This window comes from Myxocyprinus asiaticus, chromosome 48, assembly GCF_019703515.2.
Source record: "Myxocyprinus asiaticus isolate MX2 ecotype Aquarium Trade chromosome 48, UBuf_Myxa_2, whole genome shotgun sequence".
Lineage (NCBI taxonomy): Eukaryota > Metazoa > Chordata > Actinopteri > Cypriniformes > Catostomidae > Myxocyprinus > Myxocyprinus asiaticus.
The window spans coordinates 5,096,299-5,112,897 of NC_059391.1; the positions used below are offsets into that span (position 1 = coordinate 5,096,299).

General features: G+C 36.7%; 1 protein-coding gene across 1 annotated transcript in view; it reads right to left on the minus strand.

The window, feature by feature from the left end:
• Positions 1 to 16,599, minus strand: part of LOC127437472 (uncharacterized) — a 75,755-nt gene that overhangs the window by 34,508 nt on the left and 24,648 nt on the right. The window contains exons 2-3 of the mRNA XM_051692413.1: positions 11,749 to 11,848; positions 8,080 to 8,155 (exon numbers count right to left, since the gene is read on the minus strand). Coding sequence (XP_051548373.1) covers positions 8,080 to 8,155; positions 11,749 to 11,848 — 176 coding nt within the window. The remainder of the gene's footprint in view (positions 1 to 8,079; positions 8,156 to 11,748; positions 11,849 to 16,599) is intronic.

Below are 16,599 nucleotides of genomic sequence, written 5' to 3' on the forward strand. Positions count from 1 at the left end.
GATTCCACGGCTAATGCAGCTAAAGTTACCATTGTCTCCGATTGTATTAACAGAGACCAGAGCTATGTCTTTATAGCTTGTTTGCACATGACATCACGTCACTGCATTGCTGTGGCGTGAAATGCAGATGGAGGGCAGGAAGTGATTTTCTACATAAGAAGCACTATCACAAACTCAAAATGCCTATGTTTTGTGTCGTTTACGTTTGCTCATACATATATGGCTGAACTCCGGTATTTACGGTGTCAGTCATATTGGTTCTGATTTGTTGTTGCTATAGTATCCGAAGCACGAGCTGTAAAGGCACAGCCCTGTTCCGGAAAGGGGGCGGGGAGCAGCAGCTCATTTGCATTTAAAGAAACACACACGAAAACGGCATGTTTTGATTCCACCCAAAAAGAGGCATTTACAACATGGTATAATAAATTATCCGTGGGGTATTTTGAGCTGAAACTTCACAGACACATTCTGGGGACACCTGAGACTTATATTACATCTTGTAAAAAGGGGCATAATAGGTCTCCTTTAAGGTATTGTTCATGTCCGTTGCACAAACGGTGTGGGATGGGTTAATTGAGTTTAGGGGTTTTGAAAAATCTTAAATCTAATGTTTGAGCAGCAATAGTAATAGTGATGCTTGCCTAGACAAGAACCTACTGCCACCCTTTTACCATTATGTAAATAAGTGAGGTAAATTGCCATTGTGTGTGAGTGTTTGTATGTGGTAAAGTGCTGGTCGGATGCTTAGGAAGGTAAATGAGATTAAATGGACTGTGAAACTACAGTATTGATGTAAGAAAGAGCCAAACAAAGAGTGAAGAGTGGATGAAAGAGCAAAAAAGAGAGAAAGATGCCCAGCATCCCATGAATAATATTAGTCCTTGTGCTTCTTAAAGTACTGTACATTATGGGTAACCTGTAGATAAATGACAGTCAGTTTAGCGCCTGTAAATGTGTAAATGTAGTCCTCAGTAAATGTGGGACAAGTCCTAAATGTCTTTTTAAGCAATATTCAAAAAAAAATTTATATTGAAAATTTTTACATTTTCTGAGGATGTGAGCGGTACTTGCTTGTGCAAAACACCACAATGAGTTGACCTGACATTTTTTCCATGATTTCCCAGGTCTATATATTTTTGTGCTTAGATACACTAAATAAATAAATAAATAAATAAATAAACATTTGTTGGCTGAACAACCCTGCTCAGAAATGTACATATTTGTAACATTTTTAGCTTTACTTAATTTTCATTAATGTGTACAACACAAAATAACAGTTTTAAGGTGAACTTACAGAGTTACATAAAGAAAATGAATAATTGTGAATTCCTTGAACTTTGGTTTACAAAAATCCATAAAATTATGATTGTAAGTATTACTAACTCAAACAATCAAGTACATACAGTTGCAATCGAAATTATTCAACCCCCCCAAGACAGTAAGGAAAGGAAAGCCTTTCTGATGACCCAGAATTTTTAAACTTTATATCTATATCAGTTGAGTGACACATTCAAAGTCATAGTGTGAATATATAACCTAATATTTGTAAATAGCAGGATTTTTTAAAAATACAGCCATGTCATAATTATTCAACCCGTATTGCATGTAGCTGTTTCTTAAATATGTAAGGCTACACAAGTAATTGTTAGAAAACAAAGTTTTAAGTAATTAAGTCATCAATCTGCAATGACTCTTATTTAAGTTTTAAAATGTATGTTTAGCATTGTAAGCAAAAATGTATTTCTATGCAAAAAATGCAATTAAAAATAAGCTGTCTCAAAAGCTAATAGAGGAGGTTATTTCATTACACAAGAAAGGTCATGGCTAAAAGTACATTTTCAAGGCACTTCAATTTCCAATAGACAAAGTTGGCAGCACCATTCATACATTTTTTAAATATGGTACAACAGCAACCTTCTTGGGGTGTTGTCATGTGTATTCTGTTGATTCATGTCTTTTATTTTGAAATGTTTTGTTCCTGTTCCCTAGTCATGTGATGTCTTGTTTTCCCTCCATGTTCATGTGTCATGTTTTCATTGTTTAATTCATGTTTAATTATCTTGTTATCAGTTCTGTTTGTTCATTGGTTTATGTTCTCCCATGTCTTGTATTTAAGCCCTCGTGTTTTCATTGTCTAGTGGTCAAGTATTGGATGTGAATGTTGTTTTGTTGTCAAGTCAAGTCAAGCCAAGCCATAGTCAAGTCTAGTTTATGTCAAGTTCATGTTTTTGTTAAATCACGTTTATAGTTAGGGTTTTGGATTCACTTTTGTAAATAAACTGCACTTGGGTTCTTCATCTTCACGTCATCCTCGTCATTGCCATCATTGCCAGTTCCAGCATCGTTACAGAATACTTGACCCACCATGAACCCAGCAGTTTTACTTCTGCGCCTACGTCAGGGGAATTGTCCCCTGGAGGACTATGTTGAGGACTTCTGCGGTCTAGCCAGCCAGGTGGACTTTAATGAGGTTGCCCTCAAAGACTGTTTTAGATTTGGTCTGAATGAGTCCATTTCTTTTTTGATGCCTGGCGGTCGCAGTTCCCTCAGCCTGGTTCAATATATCGACCTCGCCCTACGGATCATTGGTTCCACGTTCACTGTGGGGGTCATGGCCGCCGCCGAGCCAGAGTTCCACGTCATGGCCGCCGCCGAGCCAGAGTTCCACGTCACGGCAACGCCTCAGCCTGCTCCATGCCACGTCACAGCAACGCCTCAGCCTGCTCCATGCCACGTCATAGCAACGCCTCAGCCTGCTCCATGCCACGTCACAGCAACGCCTCAGCCTGCTCCATGCCACGTCACAGCAACACCTCAGCCTGCTCCATGCCACGTCACAGCAATGCCTCAGCCTGCTCCATGCCATGTCACAGCAACGCCTCAGCCTGCTCCATGCCACGTCACAGCAACACCTCAGCCTGCTCCATGCCATGTCACAGCAACGCCTCAGCCTGCTCCATGCCACGTCACCGCAATGCCTCAGCCTGCTCCATGCCATGTCACAGCCACACCTGAGCAGTGGGACCTGGAGATAGTTCCCACCCTTATACCCACCCTTAGTTCTCCTGAGCAGGCAAGGGGATCTTTCGGCCCTCCGATCCTGCCTGGACCCTCCGAGCCCTGGACTTCGCCTTGGCCTGTCGGTCCCTCGACATTGCCTCAGCTCGGCGTTCCCTTGGCTCCACTATGGTCCTTCAGCCTGTCAGCTGTGCCGGGGTCCCTCGTCCCTCTGGCTCCTCCTTGGTCTGTCGGTCACCTGGCTCCGCTTTGGCTCTCCGATCCTCTGGCTGTGCCTCGTCCCTCCGATCTGTCAGCTTCACTGGGGACCTCCTTCCCTACGGCTCCACCTTGGTCCTCAGTCCCACCGGCTCCACCTCAGTCTTCCGATCCCTCGGCTCCGCCTTGGTCCTCCGAGCCTCCAGCACCGCCTTGGTCCTCCCTGCCATCGGTCCACCCTGGCCCTTCGAGTCTTCGGCTACTCTCCGGGCACCACGTTCCATGGCTCCGCCCCTCGAGCCTCTCACGGCTCCACCTTCCATGGCTCAGCCCCTCGAGCCTCTCATGGCTTCACCCCCACGGACTTTGCCCTGGTCCCATGCCTCTCGCCCTTTCTCGCCACGCCTCAAGACACCCCCCCCCCCCCCCCCGCTCCCTACAGAACTTTGAATTTATGTCATGTTTTACGTGTTTTGTTTATGTGTTGGGGTGTCAGGAGCCACCCCTTAGTGGGGGGGATATGTCATGTGTATTCTGTTGATTCATGTCTTTTATTTTGAAATGTTCTGTTCCCTAGTCATGTGATGTCTTGTTTTCCCTCCATGTTCATGTGTCATGTTTTCATTGGTTTATTGTTTAATTATCTTGTTATCAGTTCTGTTTGTTCATTGGTTTATGTTCTCCCATGTCTTGTATTTAAGCCCTCATGTTTTCATTGTCTAGTGGTCAAGTATTGAATGTGATGGTATGTGTTTGGTAAGCCATAGTCAAGTCTAGTCTAGTCCAGTCCATGTTCATGTTTTGTTTATGTTTAGTTCACGTGTATAGTTAGGGCATTCACTTTGTAAATAAACTGCACTTGGGTTCTTCATCTTCACGTCATCCTTGTCATTGCCATCATTGCCAGTTCCAGCATCGTTACACGTGTGGAAGAAAGCAAAACTTCACCAAGGGAAATGTTGACTTGAATATTCAAGAAGTAATCGGATAGAAGTATGAAAGACCTGTGGAGTCCTGGAAGAATGTTTTATAGATGTATGACACTAAACTGAATATTAGTTTTAGACCCATGGGTCAGCAGCACGTCTGGAGTAAGATGACAAGGTGATGACAAGAACGACACCATACCCACAGTCGAGCATGGAGGTGGGTCAGTCCTGTTATGTTTTTTTTTTTTTTTTTTTGCGGCTGCAGGAAATGGCTATCCTGACTATGTGACTGACACCATGGATTCTTTCAGGTCTAAGGCCATTTTGGCATGAAAAATGTGATGCCTTCAGTGTATAAATTGAAGCTCAGTGATCACTGGACTTTCCAGCAAGACAAGAACACCAAGGATACATCCAAGTTGTCCAAAATCTGGTTCAGGGATAGGTTGTGGAATGTCCTTAAATGGCCCTTCCAGTCCATCATTAAAATCCCATTGCAAACCTTTCTTGGGATTTCAAGGAAGCAGTGGCAGCACAGAAACCAAAGAATGTCAATGAGCTGGAAGCTTTTGCTCATGAGAAATGTGTAAAAATTGTAATAGAGAGGTGTCTGAAGCCTGAGAACACTTACCTGAAACATTAATTTGCTGTTATTAAGGATAAAGGATGCTCCACAAATGACTGACTTTGGGGGTTGAATATTTTTTACATGACGTTTGTGGAGAGAATGTTACTTTTTATTAAAAATTTGGGTAAACTGAACTCTTTGTTCTCAAAATTACTCAAATGTGTATTAAAAACTTACTTTGACTGTTTACTGAGGTTTTAATTGATGTGTTTTAATTCACATCACCAGAATGTACTACTGGTCAGGGGGGTTGAATAATTTTGATTGCAACTGTAACTGAGGTTGTGGGGAATACACATAAGCCCCTTGCACTTGAATAACTATCAAAATTCTGTGAAATGGCCAAATAAAATTTCCTCTCTAAATTAATCTCAGAATACAATACGGCCCTAAGTGCTGTTAAAGACCACTGACTCTGTGTTACACCCTGCTTCTGTTTCCTGTCCTGATGTGTCCACTGAAACCTGTGAGAAGTTTCTTTTTTTTTTTTTACTCAAAAAGTCCAAGAAATTATACATATGCATGTCAAAAATCTGGGGGTTATTTTTGACAAATCATTACTGTTTAACAAACAAATTAATGTCATTACTAAGGGAAGTTTCTGTCAATTGAGGTCTATTGCTCAATTGACAGAAGCATTTTCTCTCTGGTAAAGACCTTCAAACTGTGATCCATGCTCTTATTACTTCACGGCTGGATTATTGTAACTCTCTGTATGCTGGTCTGCCTCAGTCTGCTTTATCTCGTTTACAGATGGTTCAAAATACTGCAGCTCGATTTTTAACTGGGACTAAAAAAAGGGATCACATTACCCCTGTATTGGCTGCTCTTCATTGGCTTCCTGTCAAGGCTAGAATTGATTTTAAAATTCTTATCTGTGTGTACAAGGCCCTGTCTGGTCTTGCTCCTCAATATATTACTGACCTTCTGCACCCATATTCACCTCCTAGAATGCTTAGATCTTATAATCAACTTCTTTTATCAGTTCCCCACTGTCATTGCAAGTCTAAGGGAGATCGAGCCTTCTCTGTTGTCACCCCCAAACTCTGGAACAGTCTCCCTTCACACGTAAGGTCCGGCCCATCTTTAGCCATTTTTAAAACTTCTCTTTACTCTCTGTCTTTCAATACTATTTAATGTCAAGGTTACATGTTGTTATCAGTGTTTAGTTCTGTTTGATTTTATATTGTTTGATTGTTTTTATATATTTGTGTACACTATTACACTTTTGTATCTAATTGTACAACACTTTCGTTCAACTTTTGTTGTTTTTAAATGTGCTTTATAAATAAAGTTGACTTGAATAATTCAAGCATGTTTGTTTGGTCAAAAGGAACGTATGTGGGCATTTAATTAGTTGTTATTAAGAATTCATAGAGATTTAAGCATGTAAAGTCACCATTAGTGTGTGGCGGTGCTGAGAATCGCACTCGCACAATTGCCAACACCTGTCTTTAATTATCTTGATGCGGAAACCAAAGAGCGGAAGAGGATAAAAGATGGCAGATTGTTAAGATCAGCGGAGAGAAAAGGAGGAAAATGGAGAAGATCAAGGAGCTCGTTGAAACGAGATGAGTTTGGAGTTGTGGTGTAGAGAACTGTACAAGGCAGTGGAAGCATGTGAGAATGTATGGACGATGCATTGGCTTTGCACGTTAGAGGCTGATCGGTGAGGGAGGTGTTTGATTGATCACGCTGCAACGCAAAGATGAGCAGGTGATTGGAGTCTCCACTCGAAGAGCTGATGGCCAAGACGGGAATGTCGAGTATGTGTGCAGTGCATGATCTAGGTATCTGTTCTCCATTCCCTTTGGGATTTCCCATTTGTCCTCTGGATGTTTCAATATCGACTCTCTCTCTCCCACCCCTGTGATGTGCCTGCAATGAACTTTGTTCCACCCAACTCCTCCATGTACCATACATGCATTTACACACACACACACACACACACACACACACACACACACACACACACACACACACACACACACACACACACACACTATACTCAGACGTATGTTTGTTAAATTTGTTAAAAAAAAAAGTGTTTTGTTTTATGGAGAATCCCCATGCTGTGGTTTATGTCTTGTCTTAAGTGTAAAAATACATTCACATTGTCTTACAACAAGTCTACAACAGTGTTGGTTTCAGTTTACTCCAAAGCCTGTTATTTCACTGTTTAATAGTTTATTCATCTGTACTTTTGTAACCGGTGGTTTTTAGTCGCTATCTGTGATAAAACTATATATTTTGACAGGGTTAAACCTGTCTGGCACCTGAAAATCTCAGATTTTTTAAATTCAGTTAAATTTTATTTAATTGAAGAATTTATTTACATTTTAGTTTGGGTGCGCCACCGTTACAAGGTCAACTTGCATCCTGTAATCCGTGTAATTTTTTATCTTGCCCATGTGAATATGCATAGCTGTAGTGCAGCTTTATATTCACTTCTTTGGGGAATCAAGTTAATGCCTGACCTCAGTTATTTTCTTTTGTACCAAGTAAATTAAGTAGAATCATTAATATAAATGTTAATTTGAAACAACTTCCAATTAGTTGCTAAATCTTATTCGTGTAACATACATTAAGTAAATAAAGTTGAATTAACTGATATTTGTGTAGGTTTTCTAGTTGTGCTGACATAAAATGACCATAAGTTTAAATTACTTAAAGCATTATGCAAAAATATACTTCAAATATACTTTAAATAAATCCAACACATTTTTTTTTTAAGTGATGCCTGTGGCCCAAAGTCCTTAAAGCAAATCATATAAAAAAACACACCAAACTCTGTTGCTTGGGACAAGAGAGAGGAAAAGTTGACAAAATGACTAATGATGACATATGATTTGAAATTAAACAAGTAAATCAACAATATATCTGAATATGAGTGGAACAGGGCATCACTCTCAGTGCCATGAGAGAGAAGTGTGTGTGTGTGTGTGTGTGTGTGTTTGCGTGTGTGTGTGGGTTTGGGTGGTTTTCGAGGACATTTTTTTTAGGTTACAAACTGGTAATTACAAAGGTATTATGCTATAAATGTGGTTTATGAGGACATTTCTAATGTCCCCATAATTCAAATCGCTTAAAAAAAAAAACATACTATGTTTTTTTGAAAATGTAAAAATGCAGAAAGTTTTTTGTGAGGGTTAGGTTTAGGGGTAGGGGTAGGGTTAGGGGATAGAATCTATAGTTCGTACTGTATAAAAATCATTATGTCCATGGAGAGTCCTCATAAGGAAAGCCGCACCAGCGTGTGTGTGTGTGTGTGTGTGTGTGTGTGTGTGTGTGTGTGTGTGGACTTACCTGTTAAGTTCGTTTCGAGAACACTTCATGTTGGGTTTCTGTTTGCTAGGTCTCAACACTCCTGTCATCCTTTCGTCTAAATGGGAAAGAACAACTGCACACTGAGAAGATGACGAAAACAACGACCTGAATAATACAACATTTCTTCTGACAGAGTGATACTGCCACACACTTTTATGATTACAGTGTAATAAAAAAATGACTGGATTGCTGTATTTGAAAATCACAAAACAGAATAAAATTAATCAACTTTGTGGTATCACTGTGCTAGGGTAAGATATATAGATGATGATAACTTTAAGTTAAAGGCAATGGACACTGTATATATTAAATCTAAAGTGTGAATAGTGTGCCACTAGCATCGCCAAGTGAAACTGTAAAAATAATGACTGCTTTCAAACAGATTCCAGAAAACTCTGCCTGTGCTTCATTGGCGGTACAATCAGATAGGGGGAGTGTTCCAACTTTCTGCCGTAGAATACTTATGGTAACAACTTAAATTTAAGTCAGTTCATCCCACAAAGCTATTGCACGGCTTCAGAAGACTTGGAAAATACATATGGACCAGTGGTATGGACCAGTGGTTCCTCACTAGGGGGCCTCAAGATGACTTAAAATTATTTTAAAATAAGTTTACAAGCAATAGTGTAATAATCTAACTTGCTAAAAATCAATCTAAAAATGCTTAAAAACACTAAAAAGATCAAAAGATGTACAACGTGGAAGCTTATATGACTTCTTACCTTTATTCATCAAATCCCTTAGGCAACTGTTTTTAGTAAAGTACAAACAGTTCTTAAAACTACTGGCATCACAAATCCAATCAAAATGAATTATTTCATCTATTGACATTTATAGTTTCTGTTAATACATTTCTTTTTGTGTTTCATGGAAGAAAGAAAGTCATACGGATTTGGAACAACATCAGAGTGAGTAAATAATGACAGAATTTTCACTTTTGGATGAAATATTCTTTATCTGGAATAGGAGAAAACATTTTACCATAGAAAACAATTAAACACTTCAGCTTTAAAGAGAGGCAGGCTCATTATTTCACTGTCAGTATGTATACAACTACCATTAATACCCAACATCTGTTGCTTTGTTAGGGTTAATCACCTGTGTTTTTTTAGATTTATCTCTCTGTCATATGGTGAACCCTATTCAATGCACTTTCACTAAGAATACATCACTGTCCTAGTGATATAGACCATTTAACAAGTAATTACTGCAATAAAACACCTGGAGTGTGTGCATGTGAGTAAAGAGATGTAGATCTATGGTATACACTAGCCTATACATTTTTAAAGTTAGGATGCAGTACCTTAATTTTTCTTGAAACTCATGCACTAATAGCAGCCCTTTGAATAGAAGTGAAACTGTGCAGTTGTTACCTTAAAGAGCTATTTCTACCTAATCTGACCCTTAAAAATAATTTTGTTGATGTAACTTTATGTAGAGAATCTCACAGGACTAAGAAATGTCCAGGTTATATTTCACCCTAAAATCTAAATAAAAAATAAAAAACTTGTTACTGAAAAATCTGTAATACAGTCATGAAATCTAAATCAGCATAAATACATTTCAGTACAACACTATAATTATATAAACTTAAAATGCATGTTACTAATGTTTTTATTTTAGTTATTTACAAATTATTATTATTATTATTATTATTATTATTGAATTACATATGGAAATATTTCTTATTTGTTTTCTTTTAATTTTGTTATGAGTTGTTTTAAGAATTTGTTACCTGAACATATTCTTAAAAGTGTTGTGTAATTCAACCCGTCATATTTTAGGTTACCTGACCAAAAAACGTTTTACTGTATAGAATATAAATATACATTAGAAGAATATATAGTATGTAAAATACATTGTAAAGTACAAATATACACTACCGTTCAAAAGTTTGGGGTCACTTGACTGAAATGTTTCTCATGATCTTAAAAATCTTTTGATCTGAAGGCGTATGCTTAAATGTTTGAAATTAGTTTTGTAGACAAAAATATAATTGTGCCACCATATTAATTTATTTCATTATAAAACTAAAATGTAATAAAAAAATAAAAATAAAAATAAAACATTTTTGAAATTGATGACTTGGACCAAATAATAAAGAAAAGCAGCCAATAAGTGCCCAACATAGATGGGAACTCCTTCAATACTGTTTAAAAAGCATCCCAGTGTGATACCTCAAGAAGTTGGTTGAGAAAATGTCAAGAGTACATGTCTGCAAATTCTAGGCAAAGGGTGACTACTTTGAAGATGCTAAAATATAACACAGTTTTGATTTATTTTGGATTTTTTTAGTCACAACATAATTCTCATATTTCCATTTCTATTATTCCATAGTTTTGATGACTTAACTATTCTAAAATGTGAAAAAAAAAAAAACGGTAGTGTATATTAGTCTAATATTAATGAACACATTTAGTAAAGCATATACAAAGCCAGACAGCACCTGTGGTAACACTTTACATTGATGTTCTCTTTCTTAAGGGATTAAAAACAGGTACATTAATTACTAACAATTAATTTACAAAATAGAATAGAATAGAATGGAATATCTTTATTGTCATTGTATAAATACAATTATTATTGCACAAATACAACAAAATTAGGTTTGTGACACTCCTTACAATACTATAGAACAATAAAACAATAAATAAGATCAAATAAATCAAGTAAATAAAATAAAAATACCAAACATGATAGGAAAGTCCAGCAAATGTAAATAGTGCAATAGCTCATGTATGTAGTTCAGCAACGGAATCAGTAGTGTGGAAGGGTATGAAATGTCAAAGAGTGAAGAGCGCAGAGCCGCTGCGTCTGGACGCGCCGTCATCAAATGCATTATAAATCATTGATATACAGTTATAACAACATGCATAAAAAGGGTGATGTTCATGCAATACCAGCTAAACAGTGAGTCATTTTGCCTCACATGTTAAATGCTTAATAAAACTTATTCAACATAAGCAGCCTATGAAAATGTACCATAATGTACATATGAAAAATGTATTGAGGAGTTGTCAACATTAGAAACCTGTACATAAGTTGAGTATGGTTTAGTGGTCAACAGGCTTTACTATATGATATATGCTGTGAATGACCATGAAGAGCTGAATAGTGTTTTTGCAAAGGACTTTAGGTAACTAGTACTAGGTAAAATCATTCTTTTGTCATCAGTATGACAAGGTAAGTGAGTCAAGATATTACAAGAATGAATATAAACACAAAGCTGCAAAATTACAAAATCTCTCCTTTCAATCTCTCTATAATAGTATATTTCTGCTATATTGTGACCTAAAACCTGAATTAGGGCATTTTATGTTTTTGATTAATGTTAGTATTGTATGTATAGTGTTTATTAGGCATTTAGGCATTGTAACATGCAAGTTAAAGTGCTCACTACTAGGCAAGTATTGGATCAAAGTTGCCTTTTTAACGCATGTTGCTATAACTGCGCATCAATGATTTGTATTGCATTTGTAAATGATTTATTAGTCTGTAATAAACCCCTTTATAAACCCTTAACAAAGGGAACATTCATGTTAAGTGTTTCCGTGTTAAGTGTTTTATGCTGAGTGACAGCAAAATGAATATATTATTCCACAATACTAATAAATGGATTGATAAAATGAGAAAAAGACTTGCACTTACATTGAACGTTGCGATGCTTACTTCTCAATAGAGTCATTACAGTCTTACATTCCCAGCATCCTAGTCTGTTCAGCCGCTCTTCCTCAGAATGCCTGCTTTTCTAACCTCAGAGAGAGAGAGAGAGAGAGAGAGAGAGAGAGAGAGAGAGAGAAAGAGAGAGAGAGAGAGATCTTACTATGGAGTTAATGGCTACACTTGGGGTTGTACCATATGTGGAACACATCAAATTCAAAGGGGGTTACAAATGTAATGCTGGACTGCTTCATTCCCTACAGAACAGGATTTGAGAAACAAAAGCACAGAAAATGATAATCGTAAAGATAAATTCTGTTGAGGCCCCATACATCACTGTTCACAATGTCACCATTCAGCCAGCCACTATTCTTTCATTAGCATTTGCTACCCTTCCTCATGGCACCCTTATTAAGGAAATCAATGAAACGATAACTTAATATAAAACTGTCCATTTCCGTTTTAACATGACACAGCTGACTGGCTCCTATTCTTGTTTAAATTAATTCCCATGAGTTTCTGCCCTGAGCTGCACTAATGCAAGAATATGACAGATGAAAAACTAACTTTAGCTTCATGCTCCAGCCATTCAGAACTGGGTGAATGGAGAGACACTGACAAAATGAGGAACACTGGGTGAAATCGCACTGCTAAAAATGCTGATGATGTAAAACTATCAAGGGTTTGGGATTTAAAAAGCCGTCGACTGTGACAGCAGTGATTTGTAAGATACGTGGCTTTTAGTCTTGAGTTTGACGATTAAACGGCTGGATTTCTATATAAAATATAAAACATTTCACTGATCTGATAGCAATAACTGAATCTAAGCATCTATCATGAGACAGTATTGAATGGGTTGCCAGCCCTCTCATTTGAAATTAGAGAGTGGTTTCAACTAACAACTGTTCAAAAATAAAAACACAAATTGTTTTGTGACATTATCAGAAAATTGTTCCCTTATGCTAAGAAATCTAACCGATTCTGTGTGAAAATAAAGTAGAAAGCCAATAAAATACAATACAAAAGATACAATAAAATATAATTCAAATTAGTAGATGGGTCTGTTTTTGTATTGTGAACAGTGTTTACAAGCACTTGTGTTCAAGTCAGATAATTACTGCTGGTCATACAGATAAATATACTGCCCTGAAAAATATATAGAATATTAAAGAATATATTATGTAGGGCCGAACAGGAAATTATGCCGCACAAGGACTGGGAACACTTTTCAGTGATAACTCAAACAAATCAGTGAATCAGTTTGTTGAATCTGTTCATAACAAAAATGTAAAAAAAACATCTTCATAAACCGATTTGCTAAAATGAATCAGATTTCCCAATGCCAGGCCTACTTGAGAAGGACCTGGGAGTATTTTGGGAAGTCAGATTAATTTAAACAATTCAGTTATTTTAAACTATTTTTATTTTATTTTATTTATTTTATCAGAGTCAGCTCAAAAACAATTCATCAGTTATTTCACGTCATCACATTTGTCAAAAGTGTTCCTAGAATGCTGTTTTAGCACTGAGACAAATGTTCTACAGTGTTTTGTCTGTATGTTCTAAAACGCGAATATTTTATTAATAAAAGAGTCACAGTGGTTACAATTTATCCGGAAGTGACAATTTTGTTCTTTGAACACATGGGATGGAAACAGCTTTATTCGCACATTGTATTTGCGATATTCTGGTTTTCGCATAAATTAAATTCACAACTTCGATGGAAATATAGCTAATGTTGTCCTCATTTGCCTGACACTAATTTAAAGGCTATTTAAACAGCAGTGCATGTGAATGACGAATACAGACTCAAAAGTAACTTCATTTATTTTGACAGAGAACAGAGAAAACAATGGAGCAACAATAAAAGAAAAGAAGAACTATTGGCCACAGAACTGCAACAAAATTACTAGCCTAAAATACATTTGAGCTCACAGTTGATATTAACTAGCAAACAGTACTTACACAAGTTGGCACATACCTTGAAATGTAATTTAAATGTAATTTAAAGCTATTTGGAAGATATATGTAAAATGGTTAATGATTTAATTACAATATAATCTTCATAAGATCTGCATAAACATTATAGGTTCTGTTTGAAAAAAAAAAAACAACACAAATTAACGTACCCATAAAGTTGCAGGGAGGTTTTGTGACAAACTTATAAGAACTTTCGATCACATTTTCATTATTTTTCATTACCATACAGTGTTTCCCATTTTCCTTATCTACACTGTGGTGGCCCATCCAATTTGTCATCATAATGAACCGAAAATATTTTTACACTTCTCATAATAACATAAAAGATATCTAACGTTGATTTTTGCGCCGTTGCTTCAGCAAAAGCATCTCTCACGCCCAGTCAGTCAGCAAAACACCCCACCCCATGCTGCATCCATGACACCACAGCATTTTGAGGACACAACATAATTTAAAGGTAAGTAACGTTAACTAACATTACAGTATCCACTGCAGTTATCCACTAGTCCAAATACAATTTTATCATTATCAATGTACGACAGCAAACAGATAACGTTACTGCAGAAGTTATCATAGATAATTAACGTTAATCTAACGTTAGTTATGTTAGGTAACATTAACGTTAAGTAACGTTAGCTGTCAGTCTCCTCGCTTATGTCGACTGACATATTTGGCTGCTTGTTGTGAAAAACAATTTATAACGTATGTAACGTTATATTTATCTAGCTAACGTTAGCTAAATATCTAACGTTAACGTTATTACCAGCGGCTCTGACAACGTAACTATTTTCAGCATCTGAGGAGCAAGTTGGCTCATCAATGTAATTTGTACCCGTTATTTTCAGATCATGAGCATTTTTTTATATTTTAAGAGAGAACAATCCACTACCAGGTGAGGAAGAAACAGATACAGAGGTAGCTAGCTAGGATAGCTAGCATAGTTAGATGGCAAGTCAGTAACCAAACAGACTAGAGGTCGACCGATATATCGGTTTTGCAGATTAATCGGTACCGATAACAGATTTCTGGAACTATTGGTTATCTGCAAAAATCCACACCGATAGTTTTTCCCCATTGCGTCCGGTGCTGGAGCGGCTGGGAAGGGTCCGCTGTCGTTATACAGTACGAGAGTGGCCTCTAGAGGCGAAATAAAAACTGTCACTTCAATAATGCTTTGTGGTGTTTGTTTTGACGTGAGACTACACTCTGCATGGAGCGGAACACTTCAGATGCGGATTTAAAACATCAACAACGAAAAGGTATGTATACAGTACACTACAGTACACGCTGTCATATCATTATAAAGTAATTAATTTGTTGACTAGATGCTGCATTAGTAGAGAACAACAGTATTTTTGCCGACAAGGCTGATTGGACGCTAACATTAAAGCTAACCTCAAGCGGTTAGAACAATGTGACAAAAATACACGCAAGTCCTACCCAAATGTTCAAATGTCACTATTGTTACCATCTATTACCATCTATTTGCATTAGTTTATATCCAGCTGGTCACGTTTATGAATTCGTTAGCCAGCTAAGTTGCATATTTAAAGCGAGTGACATGAGAAAGCAAATTATAATAATTCATGCAACTGAGAGAAATGTATAAACAAATCAGAAATTAGTCTGATTTCAATTCAATTTTTTTTATTCCATACACACATGATATTTCAGTAAATTTTTATAGAAGTCGTTTATTTTTGAAGTAATAAGTGTCTTCCCTCAGAAAAACCAACTTTCCCGTCCGATGCAGTAAAAAGTGCCTCAGAAATACGCATTGTCCTGTTTAGCTGCTGTCAGACGAGATTTTGTTAGACTATATGTTTTTCGTGCTCAGAGGATTTGATTGTTTAAATAAGGATGAATAAGGTGGCAGTTTTTTTCATGATCATTTTTACAAGCCAACTCTTCACATCTCAGGGGCAAGTAAGTGATTTTATTAATATAAAGAATCTAGAAACAAAGAGAAAATGACTTCCTAATATTCAAAATATTTGTATTTGCGTAAAGCTGTCATAAATGATTGATGATTTTCTTCAGAAAATATGTTCACTTGGGAATGTGAAGGTGCACATGTACACATCAACACACAATTAACACATTTAGGAGACTAATAAAAACACAAAATTCAGATTCATGCCCTGTTAATCTCTCTCTCTCTCTCTCTCTCTCTCATAAATACGCTTCACACTTGCAAAACATCTTCCTGCTCAGTTTGACTCTGTGAAACCGCTGTGGTGTTTATCTTTGGTTTTAACACCAGGCTCTTATATGACTCTGCTTCTAAAACACAGACTTAAAGCCCAGTCCAAGACTGTGCAGGATATGGAGAGGGCAATTCCAAACAACAACTGACTGCAATTTAAATAAGATTTGGAAAACTATAATTTATACAAACCAGAGATTTTCCCAAATTTGAAGGATAATAAAATAAGTTATTTAAAGCAAAGCAGGCATATTTGAAAAAAAGTACATAAACTATTATGTAAAACATATAAGAATAGAACTTTTGAGGTCTCGCAAATATTTTATATGAATTATCATTTATATAGATTGGTCAGCCCTAATGATTGGCCTTACATTTACATCACCAGTCAAAAGTCAATTAGCTAAAATAATAATAGCAGTATGGCAAATAGAAAGAATGTTAAATCAAAACTATCCATCTCATCAGTCAAATTTTTTTTAAATTTTTTTAAATTATTGTTAGTTTTAGGCACCATTTACAGTTGTTAACAAAACTTATTTCAATAATTTATGAATAAGCTTTCAAAAAAAAATTAAGAACATGAGAAATATAAACGCAGTCAAGAGTGTCTAAACTTTTGACTGGTTGTGTAGTAGACACTTTAATCTAAA